This window comes from Pipra filicauda, unplaced genomic scaffold, assembly GCF_003945595.2.
Source record: "Pipra filicauda isolate LSUMZ 115617 unplaced genomic scaffold, ASM394559v2 scaffold271_size1040873_pilon, whole genome shotgun sequence".
Taxonomy (NCBI): Eukaryota; Metazoa; Chordata; class Aves; order Passeriformes; family Pipridae; genus Pipra; species Pipra filicauda.
The window spans coordinates 121,226-144,914 of record NW_024104389.1 but is presented as its reverse complement, the minus strand read 5'-3'; the positions used below and the strand labels follow the sequence as shown (position 1 = coordinate 144,914).

The 23,689-nt window shown below is 39.4% G+C and overlaps 1 protein-coding gene and 1 non-coding gene across 10 annotated transcripts in view; both read right to left on the bottom strand.

Moving 5' to 3' along the window:
- Positions 1 to 23,689, bottom strand: part of PPP4R1 (protein phosphatase 4 regulatory subunit 1) — a 65,264-nt gene that overhangs the window by 22,489 nt on the left and 19,086 nt on the right. For 7 of the 9 annotated variants that reach the window (XM_027737082.2, XM_027737079.2, XM_027737077.2 and 4 more), the window contains 5 exons: positions 18,447 to 18,553; positions 5,597 to 5,739; positions 4,391 to 4,537; positions 2,721 to 2,828; positions 1,896 to 1,961 (listed from right to left, as the gene is read on the bottom strand). In XM_027737082.2, coding sequence (XP_027592883.1) covers positions 1,896 to 1,961; positions 2,721 to 2,828; positions 4,391 to 4,537; positions 5,597 to 5,739; positions 18,447 to 18,553 — 571 coding nt within the window. Of the gene's footprint in view, positions 1 to 1,895; positions 1,962 to 2,720; positions 2,829 to 4,390; positions 4,538 to 5,596; positions 5,740 to 18,446; positions 18,554 to 20,116; positions 20,212 to 21,661; positions 21,825 to 23,689 lie in introns of those variants that run through there. The other 2 variants (XM_027737083.2, XM_027737084.2) reach the window with 2 other exon arrangements.
- On the bottom strand, positions 10,353 to 10,452 carry LOC113996250. Its single transcript, XR_003543682.1, has one exon. It is a non-coding gene; the product is annotated as a U12 minor spliceosomal RNA (small nuclear RNA).

Here is a 23,689-nt window from a genome sequence, read left to right as displayed (position 1 = left end):
AAAATAAAGAACACTGGTGCATTATTAGGAAAAAATTCTTTACTGTGAGGGTGGTGAGACACTGGTACAGGTTGTCCAGGGAGGCTGTGGATGCCCCATCCCTGCCAGTATTCAAGGCTGGGTTGGATGAGGCCTTGGGCAACCTCGTCTAGTAGGTGTCCCTGCCCAAGGCAGGGGGGCTTGAGACTAGATGATCTTTAAGGTTCCTTCCAGCCCTTAACACTTTTTGACTCTATGATGAACATTTTGCCTATCAGAGACCACTTCAGGTGTAAGATTCTAACTGATATGCAAAGGAATATCATCTTCAGAAAGAAAAACTTTTCCACCTAAACTTCTCGTTGTTAGATTTATCAATCTCTGACACCACCTACTCTAAAAAGCAGGACCTGAACTGCAAAGGGGAACAGGGGAATCAGAAAAACAGTGTATTTGGTGCAGGAGAAAACATGTTTGAGCAGAGCAGTGGTTTTACTAATAAAACCGAAGCACTTTAAAGCTGCTCAGATGCTTGGGTTTTTTGGAAACAGTAATGGTAAGGGTGGACAGAGTGCAGGTGAGGTACAGACATGCAGGTCCATCACATGCCTGCCTTGGCTTGGAACAGGCACAGTGACAAGATGTAAGTAATGCAATGGCTGTTGCTACAGCTTTGTTTGCAATTATTGATGTTCAGCTGATCCTATACCTTGCATCAAAGTTTACTAGACTTTGCCTTTAACTGAAAAAAAAAAAAAAAAAGCTTTTATGTCAGAAAATGAAATTTTATCATTCAGCTTTTTACACCCCTCCTTTTATTTCTATAATAATCCAAAAAGAGCAGAAAATGGCATTCTCTGTTATGGAAAGAGAACCCCAGCTGTCCTGCTACACACTATAGCTTTCAAATGAAATTTTTTATTTCATAGGCTAATCACACCCTCTACAAAGTTTTAATCCAAATTCATTACACTAATCACTAAAAGGGCAGTTGTGTGAGAGAAGTCAATTTACATCCCAAATCAAGAAACAGATGGGATGCAAATCCACACAACTAAACTTCATTGCCAAATGGCTTGAATCACTTAGTTCAGAGGGAAAAATGCAGCAAATGCTGTAAGTACATAAAAAATGCCCTGAGGGGCACAGTAAGCCTACCTGTCCCGATATCACAAATGCAAAACACTGCAGTCTCTTGTTGAATTCATCTACACTCTCTCTATATAAGCCCTTTGCTAATTCAGGGCACTGACTTATCAGCCTCTTCTGGCCCTCAGCAAGCTCACTGTCCACATCCTCAAGAGGAGAAAGCTTGAAGAGGGATCCCAGTGACTGCCAAGATGAGTTCTGCTCCCCAGCCCTGTCATGTCTCCAAACCCAGCAGCATCCACCAGCTCCTTGGACACACTAGGGGAAGGGGGGCACTGTTAAGGATCCTCTTCTCACCACTCCATCCAGCTCCCTGCTTTTCCATTTTGAACTTGTCTCTCTTCCCTTTACTTCATTTGTTATTGCCCAGCTTCATTTATTTCCTTTACCTTTCTTTCTCTTCCCCTCTCTTCCAGGAAGGCAAGTGAGGCTTTGTTTGAGGCAGGAAAACTGACTTGAAAAGATTAAATCCATGAACAGTAGCACTGAGTGATGTCATTTAAAGAGACCACATAAGCCTCACTGCTTCCAGCAGTTTATACCCTGTATCTGCAATCTCTCATTGCATTTATGGACATTAGAAGACATTCCTGTCTACTTCTTGCCTAACGTATTTTTGAATTTGCAAATACTCTCTGCCTCCATAGCTATTTTCCCTACTTAGGGAATGTAGTAGTTGTCTAATCATTTTAGCTGTTCTTCTTTACCTTGTCCAGCTCCACTACTGGATTGTGTTAAAAAGAAAAACCCTTTAAGAAATGGCTTACCAGCATTTCTTCAGTGGCTTGCTGTCCAACCACACTGCAGATGTCTCCAAAATTGGCTGCACATACCTTGCAGACAGAATGCAAGAAATAACAACTAAGACAATAGTTTTAATATAGCAAAACCAAAGAGAAAAAATAAACAACTTTTAAAACCATAAAAACGTGTTTTGGTGCAAACTCATTATAAGCTACTTTCCTGTTCCATCACTTTCTGTGGTTTTAAAAAAAAAAATTCCTAAAGATTAATCAGTCTTTTTTAATCACAGAAGAACCCCAGAACTTAAATGAAAAGGAAGTTCTATTCTCATAAAATGCATTCAAAGTGCTGTCAAATTAAAGAACATAAGCAGTTATCACAGGAAATAACCTAGTCAATGGGAGGGTGAGACCAAAACACAGCCTCAGCACCTAAATACCATGAGGGAGTACTGCTTTACTTCATCTTGACAAGTATCTTTAACTCCATCTATGCACAGAAATATGAGCCCAGGTGGCTGAGCTTCTATCAGTCACAGCTGGTTCATGTTTTCATGGCTACCAACACAGTCACAAGGAGATATGTCCAACCACACTGCAGATATCTATAGCATAAGGACAAGGAGATTCTTTCTTTGTTTCTAATAATAAAGGTAGGGATTCTGGAAAAAAAAACTCAGTACCCAATATAAAAATCTGTGGAAATGTGAGCTACAAAGAAACCCCCATAGCTTTCACTTAATATATGTCACAAGTGAGATCTAGCAGGAAAGTCATTTAGTCACATGCAAGTTCGAAGGTTGTGACACTTTTCACAGATAATCTAGACCAGATGCTCATAATTCATACCTTACGAACATGAAACATTCTGCAGTCACAGCACATCTCGCAAAACCGAGGAAGAACAAGTCTTTCTGTGATGTCCTTTCCCACCATGGAGGCCATTTTACACATAATCTAATGGCAAGACAGACACTAATCAGGAATGGTTGCACAATACACTGTGTCAGTTAAGCAGAGGCTTTTTACATTTATTTTTCATTCTGATGCACATAATTTTCTTGAAAACTGTGAAAAATATTGAAAACAACCCCCCCGCGTTTTGCACTGAAAAGGTTCGGCCACTTCTGCAAAAAGCTGGGTTTTCCCCCCACTTCCTTGTCATGACATACCACAGCTGCAGAAGACATTGGACTTTCACTAAATTAAATCAAATTCCCAACTAATGGAGACAACTAGACTCTCAGAAATTACTCTCATACTTTTCCAAACAGACTTACAAAATAAAAAAAAAACAACCAAGTACAAGATTCTTTCACTACTGCAATACTTAATGAATGCGTACACATACAATTAACAGAAAATTCTTGATAATTAACATGATTAAGACACTTCTAACTTCTGTATGATTTAAAGATTGCAACATTCCACATTGATCATATGCAACTCCCTAACATGAAATTCCGTAAAAAACACCATACCAAAAGAAAGAACTCTTCCCTCTAACTGCTCTTTCATTCTGATTTGTAATAAAACTTAAAAAAAGGGTAAAACAATTATTTTAAAATTTCCTAATCATGTCAGTAGAATTATTTAAATTCATTCTCCTGCAATAACAAATGATTGCTTTTCTAATGTCTAGGAGGTTGGTAAGCTACAGAAACTTTTGTCAAGTTTCAATATCTTCAAAACCATGAAGACAGGTAAAACTGCTCTGCTTATACTTTATTCCCTTATGTATTTGTAAGCTCCATCAAGAAGCACTAGAAACTTGGTGTCAAATGAAACAGTGCTGGGGACTGGTTATTGTTTATGAGCCCAGACACATCAGGAAAGTAAAATATTAAATGAGGTCTCTCTCAAGCAAAAAGAAAAAAGTTCACCCAGCAGAAAGCATCAACATAAATTGCAACAATTCAAGGGAAACATAGGGAAACATCTTCTGCCGTTTCTCTTTTATAAATTAACTAATTTGCTTACTATTTTAATTCAACATAAATTTTAATTATTAAGGCTGTGTCTAATGCAAAAAAGAAAATCACCAACCAACCATGAGTTAATCAACTCAGATGCTTATTATTTTGTCCAATAAAACGAAACAAAATCAATAAAGAGAACAGACATACAGTAAAGACCAATAGAACTGAGGCATCAAAGCTTTTACACTGATGGAAATTTTCCACATAGGCAATTTAAACTTCCATAAAACAAACAGACAAACCTGTAAAAAAACTAAAAAGCCAACACAGCAGATGCTTTAGAAGTCAATAAAATTAATCCCCTGTGCTGTCTTGTCCAGCTGGGTTTTTTTCTTTACAGCTTATATAAGCTGTTGAATTTAAATCTAAGCTTGACCGGAGCATAACACAGCATAGGAAAAGTTACAGATTTGTTATGGAGAAGAATATATTTTTTTCTCTTTAATAACGGATGTGCAACTTGGAAACACGACCATCACTGCAATATCAAGCATTCAGACAAACTTCAGACTGTTGTGATTTGGTACCGCTGTTACTTACAGCCACAGCCTCCGTCTTCACATCGTCGTTGCTGTCTGGAGCTGTCAGATCTATCAGAACAGGACACACTTTGGTCTCCACATCGTATCTCTCTATGAGTTCTTGCTCCAACAGAACTAACAATGCTGCCTGGCTTGTTTTTCTTACCTATCATAAAAGGACAAAAATTGAACCAAGGAATTTGAAGAGAGGTTCTTCTGTATAAATGTGTCCTGTATTTTGGAAGCTGTACCTATATAGACACACCCCTATACTAGTTGCACACAATGAGAAGACAAGTGCTCCACGAGCACTTTGCAAACACTTCATGTTTGAAACAAACTGTGTTTGAACCCAAGAACACCTGCATATTGTAAGCTAAGGCAATGCTATTCTAAGTGTCCACCTCCATACTTCCCAAAACATGGGACAGCAATGTCAACAGGAGTAGTCATGGCATACTTCATGCAATACAGAAAGAAAAGCAGCACAATTAATTGAGAGTAACATAGGAATGTGAATTTTACTAAACAAATCCTCTTTTTCTGAGATTAACAAGCTTGGCTGGCAAGGAATAACTGCATTTATTTCTAATGCATTTTAAATTCGGAGACACAATTTTGCTTAGTCCCATTTTAAAAAATTTGTACAAAAATAAGATACCCATTAATAATTGACTTCATAACTGGCTAACCCCTGTCTCTCAAAAGAGTAATATCATCAGAAGAGAAAACATTACATACAGCAAGAGACTACATATACTGCAATTCAGCAATTTTGAAAACACCTTTGAGCTCTTTGTTTCAGAGCTCACCAGCCAAATGAAGTATGGAGTATCAACAGAGGCTAAGACAATGAAAAGAATCTCTCTAGCAAAAAAACATCAAGCAGAAGTATGGTTGCTGTTTTACATATGAATTAGCAGAATATTGAAAATAATGTATCAGCTAGCATTAGTCAAGTCTGAAATGACTGGAGAAGCCTCTAGAAAGCTTTGGGCAAGCTAACAAACCACCAAGAGTTCAATTCAAAACCTTCATCAGATTGATAAACAAAGAACTGGTCATGAAGGTACATAACGGCATTAAAAAACTGAATTATACCAAGGACTCAGGTTTTTCACTACTACTCAATGTTGTCATTTAATCATATGATGCTGAATTTAAATAATTTGGCATCACACCAGCTATTCAACTAGCTAGTAAACTCCTGGTAGAAGACACTTACCTGGTTATTCTGGTCTGCGAGGTATCGCACCACAATAGGTAGCAAGTATTTGGAAAAAGCATATGGGATTGAAGGTCTGTTTTCTTGACAGAACATAGCAATATGAGGCACCTGTTCCATCAGCTCTGCCCGCACTGTTGGCTCTGTCAGGATCAAAATAAAACCAAAAAAGGCACAGTAAATGTTTACAAGCATACTCGAGATACTGCGAGCATAAGCTTTTTACAGTCCTGTACATACCAAGTACGTTCTCAAGTGTTCGTGCCAGTGTGTTTATGTCAAGTTTGGTTTTGACAATCACCATCTTTTTGCAAAACCAGGTAAAACTATTACAACTACACTCTGTACTGACCCATATTCTCAGTAAAAACCCAAGAATAGGTGTAAGAGAGGAAGCCACTGAACATTATGAGTACCAGAATCTGCCTAAACTCCTTACGAACATCATCCCCTTCACAGAAACCTGCTAAGCAGAAAGTCAACCCAAAACTAGTACTGCTATGAGAAGGAATGAATTGTGTGGGACTCTGGGCCACAGCCTCTCAGGCAGGAAAGATCCCACTGATCAGGACAACCAGCCATAAATGGAGATGCTGCTTCTCATTCTTTGTTTTTTAAGGCTACTGATGTCTTTGTCAGACGGAGAAGGTCCTGCATCTTTCCAGTTGCTTGTGTTAAACCTTTCAGGTATGTTTTTCATCAAAGCCGGTGATTATTTGAAAAATATTTCATTCAATTTTTAAATTCAGGAAATGGTTCACTGCTTCAATGAGTCCTAATTCCCATAGAACATGCACATATATTTGGGGGATGTTAGGAGAAGCAAGAGAAGAAATACGAGTGTGGATTAAATTCCAACTACTAAAAAAACAGATGCAACTTAAGAAGTAGGACATTATTACATGCCTGACAGCCCACTTGTCCAAAGAGGGGAAAAAAAATTCTGAACTAAGTAATTCTGCCCTTTTAGAACTTGCTGACATCTGTGGTTACAATTAGAGAACTGATTACCTATAAAAGCATATAATAAAACCCACCAAATACTCTCTAGTTACGCTAATTTGATTTACAATTTTTTTAATAGTAACATGTATACTGTTCACAGGATACATGTGCCTTAATGAATTTTTACCTATAAATTGTTCATGTAAAACTTGATGGTATGACCAGAACCATCTTCCTTGGAATATTTGTACTTAACATGATACATGAAAAATACAATCTTTTGTTAAAAAGAAGCATTTAACTCGCATTTGTATTTAACATGGCCAATATGTGCAGCACTTGGCTTTCTTGAACACTGATTACAAGTGTAAACTTAGGCCTGAATAAAACATAACAAAGACAAAGCAAGTACCATGCTGTGCGCAGTCTTTTCTTCACTGAGCACAAAAGAACAGAAAAGATCACAGCGCACAAAGTAATCAAATGCCTATGGGCTCCACTCTACTTCTTTCCCTACAGACTTAAATTACTTTTCTTATAGAAAAACATATCAAAATCATAGACTTACTGAACTGTTCGGGTTGGAAGGGACCTTAAAGATCATCTAGCTCCAACTCCCTGCCATGGGCAGGGACACCTTCCACTAGACCAGGTTGCTCAAAGTCCCATCCAACCTGGCCTTGAACACTTCCAGGGACCTCTGTAAAGTTTACGAAACTACAAAACTAAATCCCAGATAAATCAATACTGAATAGGCTTGCTATTCATTACAATAAAGTAAAAAAAGCCTCCCAGTCTACTCTGTATCTCTTCTCAAACATTGTCAAGAACACACAGGACAAAAGTCTTTTTGAAATCCATAAGCAATACTGAAATGTTGAAGTTTGCATCGAAGAAGTCTACTCAAACTATGACAAAGTTTTAGCAGACCTGAATTAACAGAATTTAACAGATACAAAAGGCTAAACTCTAGTTTAGTGAACACTATGTTTGTAGCACTAAGCATGACAGCTGATCAAAATAAGCACCTGTAAATAGGACAAACTAATAGCTAATGAGATCATTAATTGTGAAAGCTGAAGTCTACATACCATAGTAATGCAAAGAAAGAAAGTATTTCTATTGTAGTAACTCATCTTTCGCTTTCTTACAAAAATTTGCCAAAGCAGTCCTTAGAACACAAGCAGGATAAGCTGCAATTCTTCATTAGGATGAGGGTGAGGGTGTGTCAAGCAAAGTAGATCAGCTGTTTTTCAAGAGTTAAGTTGGCAAAGACATCTATTTTCCTCCTACACTTAATTCTGGTCCTCTTATCTGACAAGGCCTAGCTTCTTCAGTTCTGTAAGAGGGGTTTCAAATGTGCTGGAGAAAGAAGTCCTTTAACGTGTTAGCTTGTACATGTCAACACTTTTTTCTATCTTGTGTGACAATCTGCCCAAAGGTGGCTGAGCTAAAACCTTGCAAACACCCTCCATCTGCAACTGCCCAGTATCCGACAGAAAGCATAGCAACTACAAATTGAAGAGTCCTTCCTTGCTGAGCATGTTTTGAGACAGAGAAAGCCATTAGCACTGTACACAGTCCCACTTCCAAGAGTAACTCATTTAAAAATGCTGCAAGTGGCAGAGCAGAAAGAGGAACCATCAAGCTGGGCGAGAAGAGATGGAAGGCTGAGAGATAAGAGACAAGGAGGTAAGACTAGCAACTTAAGGGAAGGGAGATAGGAACTTGATGGACAAGAAATGGGAAACAGAGTCCAAAGCCAGGGCTGGAAGAATGTGTGCCCACCTTTCCCATAAGGCTGTTATTTCAAGACATGCCTAGGACATGATCTAGGGGTACAAGAGGCTTATGTCACAACACTTATCACTAGGATCTTGTTCTCACTTCCTGGGACTCATGCCTTGTTTCTTACAGCAGAAAGAAGATGACTTGGGGGGTGGGAAGGGAGAGTAAGCAAAATTAATTTGACTGAGGCTGCATGTTTGGCAGCAGTGCTTCTTCAATTGTTTCTGGATTTGCTTCGGGCAGTTCCCACCCTCCCAGAGGCAAAACCTGCAGCTTCCATTTATGCCAATGCAACTGTTTGTGCAGCCAGACAACAAACCATATCAAAGAACTGATATGGCTGATGCAGCTTTTGCCCCACCACAGCAGCATCATTAAACAGCAATAACTGACACTTAGATTGGTTTCCCTGTGCAATCACACACTTCGCTCAAGTAGCAGGACTGTCTGATGACAGAAGCAAGCTAGTGATGGTAAGAGAGGGTGCAGGGACAGAATAAATGGAGCAAAATGCTGAGAAACCCAATTTGTTCCTTTGCTTAGCATGAAGCTGTGCAAAATGCTCAAGTCAGGCTCTTCATTGAGTAACTGCACATTTGGATTGTAGTCCAAACTCTGTCTCTTCACTGCTGAAGAAATACCACCTCTGCAATCAAAGCCAGTAAGAGCTCTGTACTAAGCTTAACATGAGCCACGTATAAAGCTTTGGACACTGGGCACTCAAAATGAGCAGACTGTTTTGACACCTCTTTGATATCTCTACAGTTTGCCCACCCACTGATAAAGTAATGGCAACACCCCCTTTCACCAAATGGACTAGGTTTGCTGTGAAATTGAATTAACGAATTTCTTTATGAAGCGTTCCAGTAAGAGAGAGCAACATGCACCAAAAACATAAGATCCTTTTTCCTTCAGAACAGGGTTCATCTATTATGCAGCACTTATGTCAGCTGCCTGACAATACTGAAGATCTGCAGATGTAAAGTGAGCCCCTTTCTTCCTGAGCTACTAAGTAAGCTCTGGCTTAGTGAGGAACACAGGCAGATGAGATAATGCAATTAAAGATTTGAAAAATTAATGCCCAGGAACGAATTAGAACTGTAAAGTCACCTTAACTCTTACATTCCCTAACTTTTAAGTACACGGCTCTGCGATCTGTGCAAGGTCAATTCGAACCAACAAACAAGTGAGCACTGTGCACGTAACTGGCTGTGTAACACAACACCATAATTCGCTATCAAAAGGGGTTTGTGCTGCTCTGGGGAATTACTGCTGCTATGCAAGAACCTGAACCATAAGCCTACCAATTTAGATAAGAGCTCAATTCTTCCAAAGGCTGAAGCATATGTTCCACTGTGTACTGAATAGAGCCTAATCTTGCAGTCTGATGCTGTTACAGTAAAGTGGTTTTTTTTTTGCATTATGTTTCCTCAAGACCCAAGCAACAATGCCAAAAAAATACACTGGAGAGCTTTCTCATTCCCTTCATCTATTCCTCAGCTTTGTCTTTAGCTTCAACATGTGGCAGCTCCAAGCACAGATTCCAGCAGACTTCAACACATGACAGTGTCTACCACTTCAGTTTAAACTTCTCTGTTGTTTATAATCAAATTTACGGTTTGGTCATTGTGCTGGTTTTGGCTGGGACAGTGTTAATTTTATTCATAGTAGCTGGTACAGGGCCATGTTTTTGATTTTTGCTGGAAACCATGTTGATAACTCAGAGATGTTTTAGTTACTGCTGAGCAGTGCTTACACAGAGCCAGGGCCTCTTCTGCCTCTCACATCATCCCACCAGCAAGCAGGCTGCAGATGCCTGAGGAGCTGGGTGGGGTCACAGCCAAGACAGTCAATCCCAAGGGACGAAAGGGACATCCCATACCATATGGTGTCATGTTCCGCATATAGACCTGGGGGAAGAAGGAGGAAGGGGGGGGAACCTTCGGAGTGGTAGTGTTCATCTTCCCAAGTCACTGTTACGCGTGATGGAGCCCCGTTCTCCTGGGGATGGCTGAACACCTGCCTGCCCACGGGAAGCAGTGAAAGCATTCCTCTCACATTCACAGTGAGAACACGGGCAGCATCCTGAGTTGTTACTTTCCTTACTCCTAAATTTAAGGCAGCTTAAGCACTGCTTCCAGCACAAATCCAAAACAGGGGCCCATATTAGCTACTATGAAGAAAATTAACTCTACCTCAGCCAAAACCAGCACAGTTATCAACATAGGGAATGGAGCATGGCAGTATGAGTTAAAATTATTACATGCAGCTTCTTAAAGCATAAGAGCATCCAGCTGGGGAAAATACTGCGTTACAAATTTTTTTGCACTGTACAATACAGTCAGGACTAGGCTTCCACACAGTATAAACAAAATCTGGGTGGAGCATTTTGCTTCATGTCAAGTTTCTATTTTAGGCACTCTGGAAAAATCACTGTGTACAGTTTTGTTCTCCATAACACTTGCCTGGAACAGTATTTTTTCTGTTTGGCAGAGGAAGTATTTTTAAATGCTGCTCTTTTCAAACTATCTCCTGAAAGTATAAGTCTATGCCTTAAAGTAGCAATGTAGTACAAAAAAACCCCTGCAATTTGTCCAAACAAAAACTTAGAAAATAAGTACTAATATAAAAAAATTAGATCTGAAGAAGCAAATTCATGCTTGCTTTTCTTACTCATCAGTGTTTTATTTCATTCTATCAGATCTTGCATATTCTTTACAGAATTATACTGAATTGAGTTTTAGAAATCAAGCAAAATCAAGAGAATGACAAAGGACAGTGAAAATAGACTTCCATTTCTTCTGTTTGTGAAACAGTTTTGAAAAGAAGTTGCCCGAATAAAATGATGCAGTTCTACCTCTCTTGATTTCCAGCATGAAACCACATGAAACCAGCAGTATATTCCAACCAACATCTCCAGAACCTGGGCAGACTTTGATCTGCACACATAAACCTTCAATTTTAGCTATTTCAGAAATCATCACTTTAATCAACATCCTAAACTGAGTCCAAAATCATAGAAGCAATTAACTGTTTCTTCATCCATGAAAAAAACATTTCCCTAGAATTTGACACCATCTCTCATGTAAGTAATGTGCCAACATGCTCACCTAGCTGCTACTAGCACATACACTCAGCTTTTCATATATAAATGTGTTTCATCCCTGCTGAGGCTTCTGTATTCCACTTCAGCTATAAGGAAGCAAAGCAACACAGTTAGCTGTATGCTGGAAATTATAAGGGGATTATTGCATGGTATAATACCAACTAATTGCTCCAGAACAGTTACTTGTAAATGAAGTAATTATTCCAGAGCCACCTCATAACTAGATTTATTTCACAACGCTTTATTCTGCAACAATGTCCAGTATTTAGAATAAAGTCTGCAAAGCTTTCATTATCCCAATATGACCATTCTGGAATACAAGCAGCAGTGAATTTCCACTACATTTGTGAGGGGCTATAAGGTTTTTGTGTTGAAAACTGTATACAAAGAATAACTACTGATGATATTAGTGCCACTTTAAATGACAACTGTGATGATGTTTTAAGTATATCTGAATAATAATAATATTGCTTTTTGTTCTTATTAAGGGTTGTGAGCAAGAAGGAAAGGTGCAAGTGCACAGCTCTGCATTAATGCTTTCACTCTTTAAAAAACAACTCACAGAGTCATCCCGAGTTGGAATGGACCCAACAAGGATCATCAAAGTCCAACTCCTGGTCCTGCACAGGACCACCCCAAGAATCACATCAAGTGCCTGAGAGTGTCATCCAAACGCTTTGTGAACTTTGTCAGGCTTGGTGTTGTGACCACTTCCCTGGGGAGTCTGTTCCAGTGCCCAACCATCTTCCGGATGAAAAACCTTTTCCTAAGAGCCAACCTAACACCTCATACACACACACAGTTTCATGCCATTGAATCTGGCAACAGGCAAACAAAAATATTGATTTATATGTTCTAGAGAAAAATCAGCAGAGCAGAAAACACCTTCACACCCTTCTCTGTATAGATCCCTGTTTCTGTATTCATCCTGAATATAAGATCCACATCATACAAAGGTGCTGATCTGCCAACAGCATGGCCAATAGTACTGGGATTGTATCCATGACTGTTCTCAAAGTGAGTATCACTTGGGCGATCAAAGACAAATTTAAATAAATTCTACAGTCTGTCATTCAAGCTTTATCTATCCTCTTCTTTCCCTTTCCTTCTTTTTTGCCTTCTACTGACACCCATATTTTTCTTTTCGATTTCTCTCATTTCCTGTTTTATCTTTCCCTCCAACTTTCCTACCTTTTTTTAAGACAAAAGAAAATCTAGACAAGTAGAAATACACTGTAACCAGGGCCCATCCCTTCTATCTTAGGAGTCCAGCAGAAAGGCTGACGTGTCTGACGTGTGCTGTTTCAGCAGTCATGTTCTTTTCTCTCAGTAACCAGAAATGGATTTCTTACTGGCTTGTTACAGCAAGGAGTGAAATACAGACTAATGAGAGAGGGTACAGTCATTGTTAGTCACCCATCAGATGCATGGAGAGACAAAAGAAATTTATATCAACCACAGGAAAAAATTCTTAGCGTAGCAGGAGGTGGGAGATGAGGTATGGAAAATCCTGAAACATGAAGGTGTGGAAGGGAAGAAAACACAGCTGGAGATAGTGACAGCTGGGAAAGACAAATATTAGCACTGCCATTAATATTGCTTATATATGAAGACTTTTTTAAATTAAATGCTGCAGTATGTGCTATTCAACAGGTATTGTTGGCATCCCTCACTATACCAACAGCAGTAATTGAACCTTAGTAAAACCATTAAGCACACTATTAAGTAATTAAGGTTGTGAGGCCATCCACATTAAGCCTGATTATAGAGCTTCAAAACTTAACAACCAATTAGTCTAATAATTGTTTTTAAAATCAGTTTGTTTTGCAAACTGCATTCACAACTGATTTTTGCAGTAAAGGGACTACTTTTCATTCAGAAGAAAAAAATTCTAGTTGTCTATATGCAAGTGAAAAAGCACTAGTTCTTCAGGACATCACTTTGTTTTTCTGCCATCATTTCTTTAGAAAGATACCTATATGTATGTATTTCATACTACAGTAAATTACCACACGTATTTTAGAAATGAAGATAATAGGCTTTTTAAGAACCCTCAGAAAATAAGATGTAAAGCTTCTGGTGCCTATTACAAGCACACTAAGCAAAATGCCAATAATGCCATAATTCTGGCTAAGGCTAACTTTCAAAGCCAGTTAATCACACTTCAGCACACAATGATGAAACCTTGTAGCATCTAGGCCATTCACAAGCTGGTACCAAAACAAAAAGTTTGAATTATACTAATTTACTCAAGTGAAAAAATCAGACATAAGGCCCTTGTTCAAGCTCACACAAGTCTGGCTAGTCTACATTTGAGAATGAGAAGACCCAGCTGTTTTAACACAAAGATAAGCATTTTATCTTTAACAAGGGTTTATGGGGGATAACTCCACTTTTGCCAAGCACTGAGCTTCTATGCCAAGCTGCTTCTCAGCCTGCATAGATTCAAAGATACCATAAAAACATTTAAGTAGAAAGTCATACCTAATATCCTTAAAGAAACAGAGAAATTACAGAAGTGATTAAAAAGCAAATTCAGAAGCAATACAAGGTATCTCAGCTGTAACTACTCTAAGGAACTCAGTACCAAAGACAGTAGGGAAGTCCAGAGTTCAGGACTGAAAAATACCAGTGTTTGTTTTCATTGCTGTAGTTGGGTGTTGTGTATGCTGGGTATACTCTTCAATTCCAACCTCATTATACCAACTACTGCCAAAAAAAGGAAAGTACCTCACTTTCTGTGACTTGATTTGGCAAGAGAAGACAAATACCTCAAAATGTTAAAAGAATAGGCATAAGACTAATGAGTATCAGCAATTAGAAATGAGAAGACCTGTACCTAGTCATAGTTGAGTTTGACTTCCCAAGTTTGTTTTTGTTTTTCTTTATTTATGCATTTAAACATGATGGATCGCAGGATGGCTCTATCCATACAAATATCTGGCTCTAACCAAGCAAGTTAAAACACACAGATACTTTTACAATATTTTCTGATTCCAAATTCAGGGACTTTTATGTTTTACAGATAAATTGGAAAAGATATTGTAAATGGAAAGCAGCATAAGGTAAGACAAAAATTAACAAGTCTAGTAATAGCAACTTTAAACACACACACAAAAGCAAGCTCCAAACCACGCAACAAAACCAGAACCCCCAAACAAAAAATGAACAGAGCCCATTGTGCTGCAGTATGAATAACAGTCAAACACATATATTAAGAAGATACAAAGGAGATCTAGTTCCCTAATGAATTTTCACATGGCTTAAGACACAAGGATATTCTAATAACCTGTCTTACCGAAACCAGCTAAGTCCAATACTGCAACTGCTCGAGGCACAAGACTCACAGTTAAGTTTGCAGAAATTTAATTTGCGGGGCAGATGCAGAATCCAGTGCTACTAGTTTGGCAGATCTGAGACAACTTCTACAATGCAGGAAAAGCCTGAACTGCTGCTTTTACTGACGCTGAGAAAATATCAACCCTGACTAAAAATGTACTCCACCCTTGTTAAAGGCAACAAATTGATTTTAGCTCAACTCTTGGCTTCCACTACATTTCTGCCTAAACAAACTTCAATTTGACACACTTAGTTGGTCACCAATGAAAAGCCTAAGGCTACAAAGTTGCTGCAAGAGACAATTCTCCCTGAACACATTTGTCCTATATTATAAATTGAAGTGAAGCTTCATAAAGTTTCTGATGCTCCAAACTGTTCACAGGCATTGTATATTCAGATTTCAGAAGCAGAGCTTTGCTAGGAAAGCACTCTAGAAACAGCAGCATGTCAGTGTTCTCAATTAAAGACATATTTTATCGTAAGTGAATAGTGACTTCCCACTTAAAGAATCCTTGGAGAGATACTCAATACAATTATGTAATGCTTATAACAGGCTATTTTTCCTGGCTAAACAAGGACATTCCCTCAGAAAAATACAAGCATGCATTTTAAATTAAGACAGTAATGACAGAATAACAGAAATCAGCAGAATATCTTTTTACCCTTACAAAGCATTATGCTCTGCAGTTCCAGAAGAAGGGAGAAAAACTAACAGACATTAAACAGAAGAAACATTTTCTTCCAATTCAAGATTTAACACAAGTTTCTCTCCATAGTACTCATACAATAACAAAAGAACGACCTTCATATTCTTTCTGATGTTTCACTGCTAAAGCCTTTCTTCCTTCTGGTGTTTCAACTGTATCAGCTATGTTGAAATCAAGCCCTTAATTCTATCTAAAGCGTCTTTAAGCTGGAATTTTGTTGCAGCTCTGTCCACACCATTTTCCCCTTCATCCAATCACTCATCACTTTTCAAGCACTTCTTTTCTCTCACATTTGTTTTTCCTTATTCTCCTGCTTTTGCTCTTTGTTCCAAACACCCAGCAGTCAGACTGAATCGATTAGCAACAGCCATGCTGTAATCTACGGAGATGTCCTACTCATAGCAAGGAGGGTGCACAGCAAGCTCACTACCCTGGACTTCAGGAGAGAAGGCTTTTGGCCTCTTCAGGAATCTGCTTGATAGAGTACCATGGGATAAAGTCCTGGAGGAAGGAGGGGCCCAAGAAAGTTGTTTAGTATTAAAGAATCACCTCCTACAAGTGCAGGAACAATGCATCCCAGCAAAGGAGTCAGGTAAAAACACCAGGAGGTCTGCATGGATGAACAAGGAGCTCCTGAACAAACTCAAACAAAAAACGGAAGCTTACAGAGGAAGCAGGGACAGAAAGCCTAGGAGGAATACAGAAAAACTGAGCAGACAGGGATCGGGTTAGGAAAGCTATAGCCCTGAGAGAATTAAATCTGGTCAGAGGGTCAAGGGCAGCAAGAACATCAGTGATAAAAGGAAGACTAGGGAAAATGTGGACCCTCTCCAGAAGGAAGTGGGAGACCTGGTTACCCATAACGTGGAGAAGGCTGAGGTACTCAACAACTTTTTTGCCTCAGACTTCATTGGCAAGTGCTCCAGCCACACCAGCCAAGTCACAGAAGGGGAAGATGGGGACTGGGAGGATGAATAACTGCTCACTGAAGAAGATTAGGGTCAAGATCATCTAAGGAACCTGAAAGTGCACAAGTCCACAGGACCTGATGCAATGCATTCACAGGTCCTGAAGGAACTGGTGGAAGAAGCGGCTAAGCCATTATCCATCATACTCAAGAACTGTGGCAGTCCAGTGAAGTTCCCATTGACTGGAAAAGGGAAAACAAAACTCATTTTTAAAAAGAGAAAAAAGGAAGACACAGGGAACTGCAGGCCAGTCTCACCTTGGTGCTTAGCACGATCACAGCAAAAATCCTCCTGGAAACTGTGCTGAGGCACATGGAAGATAAGGAGGTGACTTGTAAAAGCCAACATATCTTCACAAAGTCAAATCATGCCTGACAAATTTTGTGGCCTTCTACAATGGGGTTATAGCAGTGGTAGATAAGGAAAGAACAACTGGCATCATCAACCTGGACTTGTGCAAAGCATTTGATGCTGTATCTTGTTATGTCCTTGTCTCTGAACTGGACAGATGGGCCACTCCATGGATAAGCAATTGGCTGGATGGTCGTACTCAAAGAATTGTGGTCAATGGCTCAATATCCAAGGGGAGACCATGACGACTGGAGCTTCTCAGGTGTCAGTGTTGGGATCAGCTCTGTGTAACATCTTTGTCAGTGACATGGACAGGGGGATTGAGTGCACCCTCAGCAAGTTTGCTGACAACACCGAGCTGTGTGGTGCAGTTGAGATGCTGGAGGGAAGGGATCGCATCCACAGGGAGCTTCACATGCCTGAGAAGTGGGCCCATGTGAACCTCATGAAGTTCAACAAGGCCAAGTACAAGGTTCTGCACCTGGGTCAGGACAACCCCTGGTATCAATACAGGGTGGGTGGAGAACAGATTGAGAGCAGCCCTGAGGAGAAAGACTTGGAGGTGTTGATTGATGAGAAGCTCAACACAAGCCAGCAACGCGCGCTCACAGCCAAGAAAGCCAACTGTAATCTGGGCTGCACCCAAAGCAGCATGACCAACAGGTCAAGGGAGGGGATTCTGCCCCTCTATTCTGGTCTTCTGAGATCCCACCTGGAGTGCTGTGTCCAGCTCTGGGGCCCCCAACATAAGGAGGACGTGGACCTGTAGCAGCAAGTCCAGAGGAGGCCACAAAGATGATCAGAGGAGCACCTCTCCTACGAGGAAAGGCTGATAGAGTTGGGGTTATTCAGCCTGAAAAGAGAAGGCGCTGGGAGGACCATATTGCAGTGTTCTTGTACTTGAAGGAGGCCTACAAGAGAGCTGGAGAGGGATGTTTTATAAGGCCATGTAGTGACAGGATAAAGGGTAATGGCTTCAAACTAAAAGAAGTAGGTTTAGAATAGATTCAAAGCAGAAATTCTTCACTATGAGAACGGTAAGGCGCTGGAACAGGTTTCCCAGAAGTTGTGGATGCCTCATCTTTGGGAGTGTTCAAGATCAGGTTGGATGGGGCTTTGAACAATCTGGTCTCGTGGAAGATGTCCCTGTCCGTGGTAGGTCCCTTCCAAGCTAAACCATTCTGTGATTATATGGTATTTTCATCTTGCTTACCAATTCCTGCTGTCTCTCTTACCTTCATAACTGGTTCCCCAAAAGGGTCTAAAAGAAAAACTTCAGCATTTAAATTTTATCAAAACTTATGGAAGTTTTGCACAGACATTTTTCAAGTTTATTTTCAAGGTAAGAAATTAATCTTTATCTACAGAGCTAAAATAATCACATAGACCTGCTGAGTAGAAAAAGTACATCATAAAAGTTACTGAAAATGTACTGCTGGAAAGTGTCCTACATTTTGAAGGGGTTTTATTCTGTTGACAAGAGTACTAAGGAAAAAAGTCACAAATTTTACAGTATTTTATTGCATTTGCAGAAGTCTAGTTTGAATACTGAAGATGAGAAAGAACTTATTGGTCCTGTGCTGAACATAGGTTCAACGTTTCTGACTTTCCCACTTTAACCCAGTAAAATGTTTAATGCTACCTACCTGAATCATCAGCTAATCTGCTGATTCTCTCCAACACAGCAATACAATCTCTCTCATCATCACTGACTTCTTTCAAAGTGTCCAGCAAACTTCGAGCCACCATTTGCCTAGTTTATAGGAAAGATTAAAAAAAAAAAAATCAGCATTATTTGTGTCCAGAAATACAGCTAAATGAAAAAAATCGTGCAATCATACAGGTTTCTTACACCAAAGAGTAAAAAGTTACATATATTACTTTTAACTCAGTAAATTTAGTTAGCCCTGCTTTGGAAATTCTTAATTCTGGTACCTGGCATAATCTTAAGAACTATTAACTTTAAACGTAACATTAAAAGTATCCTTTTGGTTTACAAGGATAAGAGAAACCAGCTACCAAGACCAAAAACAGTAATCATCTGCTAGGTGGGCAAACAGAAGCTGAATATTAGAGAGTAAGTATCAGCCTTCCATCCTCATCTCTGAATTCCCTAGCTTGTTCCATACAAAGCAAGACAACACAACATTGTTAAAATGTTTTTAAGTAGAATTCTGAACTTATTTCACAAAAGCATGAACACTCAAGTTGAAGATTTCTATATCAAGGGTGACATTTAGAAGTTAAACTTCATTAAAATGCTATAGGTAAATACTGTGAACACCGTGTATATACCATGAAAATAAAACATGCTACCCAACCCATGTGTACCTGGGACATACATTAAGCAAAGTAGAAAATGAAACATTAAGAAAATATAAAACAAGTCATAGTCAACTCAGTTACTACCTCTAACGTACCAGAAATTTTTCTATGGATTAACTTTTGAGTGACAAGATATAGTCAAATTTGTGGTTTTGTCCTCCAAGGTTCTGTTGCAGCCTATGCTACAAAGTCATACTCATCAGTTACCTAGACAGCCTTACACATTAATTTTTTAAACAATGCAGTGGGGAATGTGTGGCAATCAACCTTTCTCCTCAACAAGAGCCTGCAATGGAGTAACTCTCTTTTTTCACCCTTTCTGACAATATGGGTTGAACTTCAGACAGCTAGCATGATTAACCCAAGAGTGGAATGGGCCAAGGAACAGTGTCCAAGATGTTGGTAACTCCTGTACTACCCTGGAGCAACTTATCAAAATGCTGAAGCAGCAAGCGTCAAGTGCCAGGTATTTCCAGAACTGACAGAAACACTCCTGGGATGCAGCCTAGGTATAAGCACTGTTGACATACAGCAGTGCTGTAGACAAGAGCAGAAGCTTACCTAAACTTTATCATGTTCACTACAAACAGTGAACATGAGCGATGGTCAAAAACTGGTAAGAAACAGATGGTTACATTCCTAGCGTACGAGGAATGTAATTCCACACAATCAGAGAAATGCAGTAGGTTTTCATGAATTCCAAAAGCTAAGCAGACATTTCCATTTTCTTGAACTGAAAAATCAATATTTTAAATATATCACATTGGCTACTTGCAAAACAATCTTAAACTAAACTGTCTTGACATACAGATGAACAAAATCTTCTAAAAAATAAACTGAAAAAAACTGTTTGTCTTTAACAAATTTTCTCTCCCTCACACTTTTCAACTCTTATCAAGTGCAACATCTCTCAGCAAAGACGTTGATATGCAGTTAAAAGTTCAGCTTTCAAAATCCTAGCAGAGGGAAACAGACTACGTGACACACTAACCTAGAAGCAGAGTTGACTTGGTCTTTTAAAGGGCTGGACACCTCTGAAAAGAGAAGAGGAACAGATGAAGCATATCTCATAAACCAGCCTGTGTGGACACATTTGTCTCCTATATATTAAATGTAATCTTGGAAAGTGAGAGACAAATCAACTGACCCACTGATTAAAGTCTCAGCAAGCAAGGAACCACAATAAACAGAACTACATCTCATCTAATAAAAAGCACTACATCCCATGTGACTCCTGGGGACTACGGAATGGCTCCCTATTATGTTCAGAGTTTTGAGAAGACTCATCTCCTCAGAGAGCTTTGTTAGCACTATCCTGGACTGTAGTGGCTGGATCCCAGAGTAAGTCTTTGCTAATTCCTGCAAGTTGGACAGATGACCATTCAGAGGCCATAAACCTTCTGCTCAAGAGGAGGAGATGAAAACAAATCCTAACCTGAAGTAGAAGAGACTTATATTAAATCCACTCAAAGCTAAGGGACATTCAACTTATTCCCTGGACTAAATGTAGAAGATGGCCCCCACCTGCATCCAGATGGTATTTCCTTTTTTGGCTTGAAAAGGAATCAATGGATCTCCTTTTATGTTTAGCAGATTCTGGTTAAAAGCATTACAGCAAAGGGCACCAGGGTAAGCTACGCTCACTCTAGCAAACCAAACTGGGTAGGCAGCCAGTAATTACAGAGGAATCTCTTAATTCCATCCATCCATCGATGAGGGAGATGATGGCCACTCACATTCTCCAAGCATTACAAGCGCTAATCTAATTCTGCCACTATCCCAACAATCTCCCCAAATTCTTCTTGTCTCCAAAACACAAACATAGGTCACAGCTAAACCAACTTTGTATTTTCCACAGGCTGACAGCTGGCACTTAGGCCCCACAAGCTCACACTTAAACATGCTCTGCTTACTGGAGAGTAGAGAGTAAGCAACAGTCCCTGGTGCCCTGACCAGCAGCCTGGTCTTCCTTCTCACACGAGCACTGAGAGTCAAGCTACAAAAAGCCTACAACAGAGGATGTACTGAACTATCTGTGCACAGGAGCACAACATAAGGCAAGCAGCAGCTTGCCCTGCAACTTGCCAGGTGAGTGCCAAGTGAGCACTTTGGAATTTTTAACAGAGCTCTGAAGGATGACCTGTTTGGTCTAGACATAGACAAAACAACAAAAATAGGTGGACATGCTTCATGCTGCAGAGGCAAGAAAGTATCTCCTATGACAGGGAAAAAGAGGTCAAGCAGGCTTTCTCTAGGGATAATGACAACATGTTCTCATGAACTGCATTCTAACAGGGAATCAAACTCCTTTGTGTACTCAGCACCTATGTGACAGAAATGATTCCACCAACATTAATGATGACAATATAACTGATGTGAATGGCATATATTCTGTTACTATACATTACTCCCAGTTATCAGGGTACAACTTGTAAACTAGGATTAATGGTTTCTTGCCATTTCCCTCCTGCCACTGGCTTGGGTTTGTGCAGTACTTGCCTCTAATGAGACACTAAGCTCCACCATGAATTTCTACCTTTACACATTCCCAGAGCCAGAAGAGCTGTCTTCATCACAACAACTCATAGAATTGCATCTTCTTGCCCATTCAGTCAGATCTTGTACCCAGTTCCTCCAGGTCCAGAGAGACTTTTGCTAGCTGCTTTGGCAAGTGACGCTTCAAATCAGTAACCCTACAGCTGTGAATTCCCAAAGAAAATTATTTATTCACCATATGTGTCTGGTATACGACTGCCACCTAAGCAGCAATGCATCTATTTATCCATTAAATAGTTTACACACCAAAGAAAGGCAGAGGTCAAAGGCTGCAATGTGGCATGCAGTACAAGCACTTCCACTACCACGTGCAAAAGTAGAGGATATTTAGGAAAATTCAAGTTTTCATGAGCCTGTCCAACATTAGGATACCTTGTAGGCACGCTTTACTGGGATCAGCAATGGGATAAAATAGGGATAGATTACAAACACACTGCCTTTATGCCCACACACGTGACCATGTATTTTGAAGACTCTATATATGGACAAAATTAGGATTTGTGATGACATATTTAAAGAAAAACTATAAACACCTTTGCTTTGCTCACTCAAACTCCTTTGACCACCATTAGCCCTTACATAAATTTCCACTATAACACTTAAATGACTTCATCTGCACAAAGCATGCATTTAGCTAGTAAGGATATTAAAAAAAGAAGAGAGAAAATTAAATAAGGTGATTTTTGTTCTTCACCCATTTTTGCAGAACTAAAACAAGATTAGATTACATTTTGTGTTCCAATTAATATTGGTAGTACTAACTCAGCTTGGTACCATTTTCCTCAAACAATCTCGAAAGATATCCAGAATAAACTCCCAATCTAAAAATCAACATATTTGTACCCTTCTTAAGAAAGACGACTAAATATGCAGAGGTACATTTAGTAGTAAGCAATTAAGACTTCTCTTAGTGCTCTGGGAAAATTCTGTCCTTTCTAGTCCAGCTTGTATCATTTTAATGTACGTAATACAATTTCTCAAGCTATACTGTTACACTTCAATAATTTATTTGGTATACACATATACGCAAATTTGTGTGCAAAAAATCCATGTTTTGAGGTTTGTTTCACTTTTACTAAATTTTATTCTTTGATATACAGTAGGCTCAGAAAGACTGAAGCACAAAAATGGAGTAGAGTTAGAGATTAGGAGAAATAACGACATTTATGCTAAAATGACGAGAAGTGTTCCAGTCAGAACAAAGCCACTACAGTTTCGCCTGCATGGCTTTGGTATGAGTTTAGCATTTCCTTACTGTCAGTACTCAAATACCCAGAAAAGAAACTTTACACTGGGTTAGGCTGCACAGAGAGAAGAAACGCGATTGGGGAGAGTAGTAACTGCAGCTGTGGATAACCAAATTCTCAATTACCTTCTTGGTTATATTCTGACCATGTCTAAATGAAAAAAAGGCAAGATAGTCTTGACATCCCACCAAACATGTTGTCTTGAGAGGTTTTTCATATACATTACAGTAGAGGGATGAAAATATTCTTCTGTTTTAGTGGGGGTACTTTATGCATGCAAGTCCTGGTTCTTAAATACACAGCTAAATGATGTTCTTGACTCCACAGCGGTGACACATCTGAAAATTTATCATTATGCTTTCACTTTACCCTTAGCCAATTCCTTGGAGAGACACTGACCTCTCGGTTCCTGACACAAGGCATATATTCTAAAAATTTCTATTTTGCAGAACTAGGGACATGTAAAACCAAGGTTTATATTGGGGCCATTGGAGTGAGGAATCAGACAAACACATTAAAATAATTCATTGGTACAGCCTCCTTGCTGATGCCAACCTCTGTTCCCTCTGTAGTCTAGAAAGCACAAAGGGCAGCTTCTTTCTACCAACCATATGAAGAACAACATCTGTGCCATGAACTCAGAGGAGTGTATCTTTCAGCCAAAAAAGACAAGTTACCCAGAAAGCCCTAGGCCAAATCTTCACCTACACTGCAGGCACTGAAACTGTTACTTATAAGCTATATGTGAGTGCACACATGTA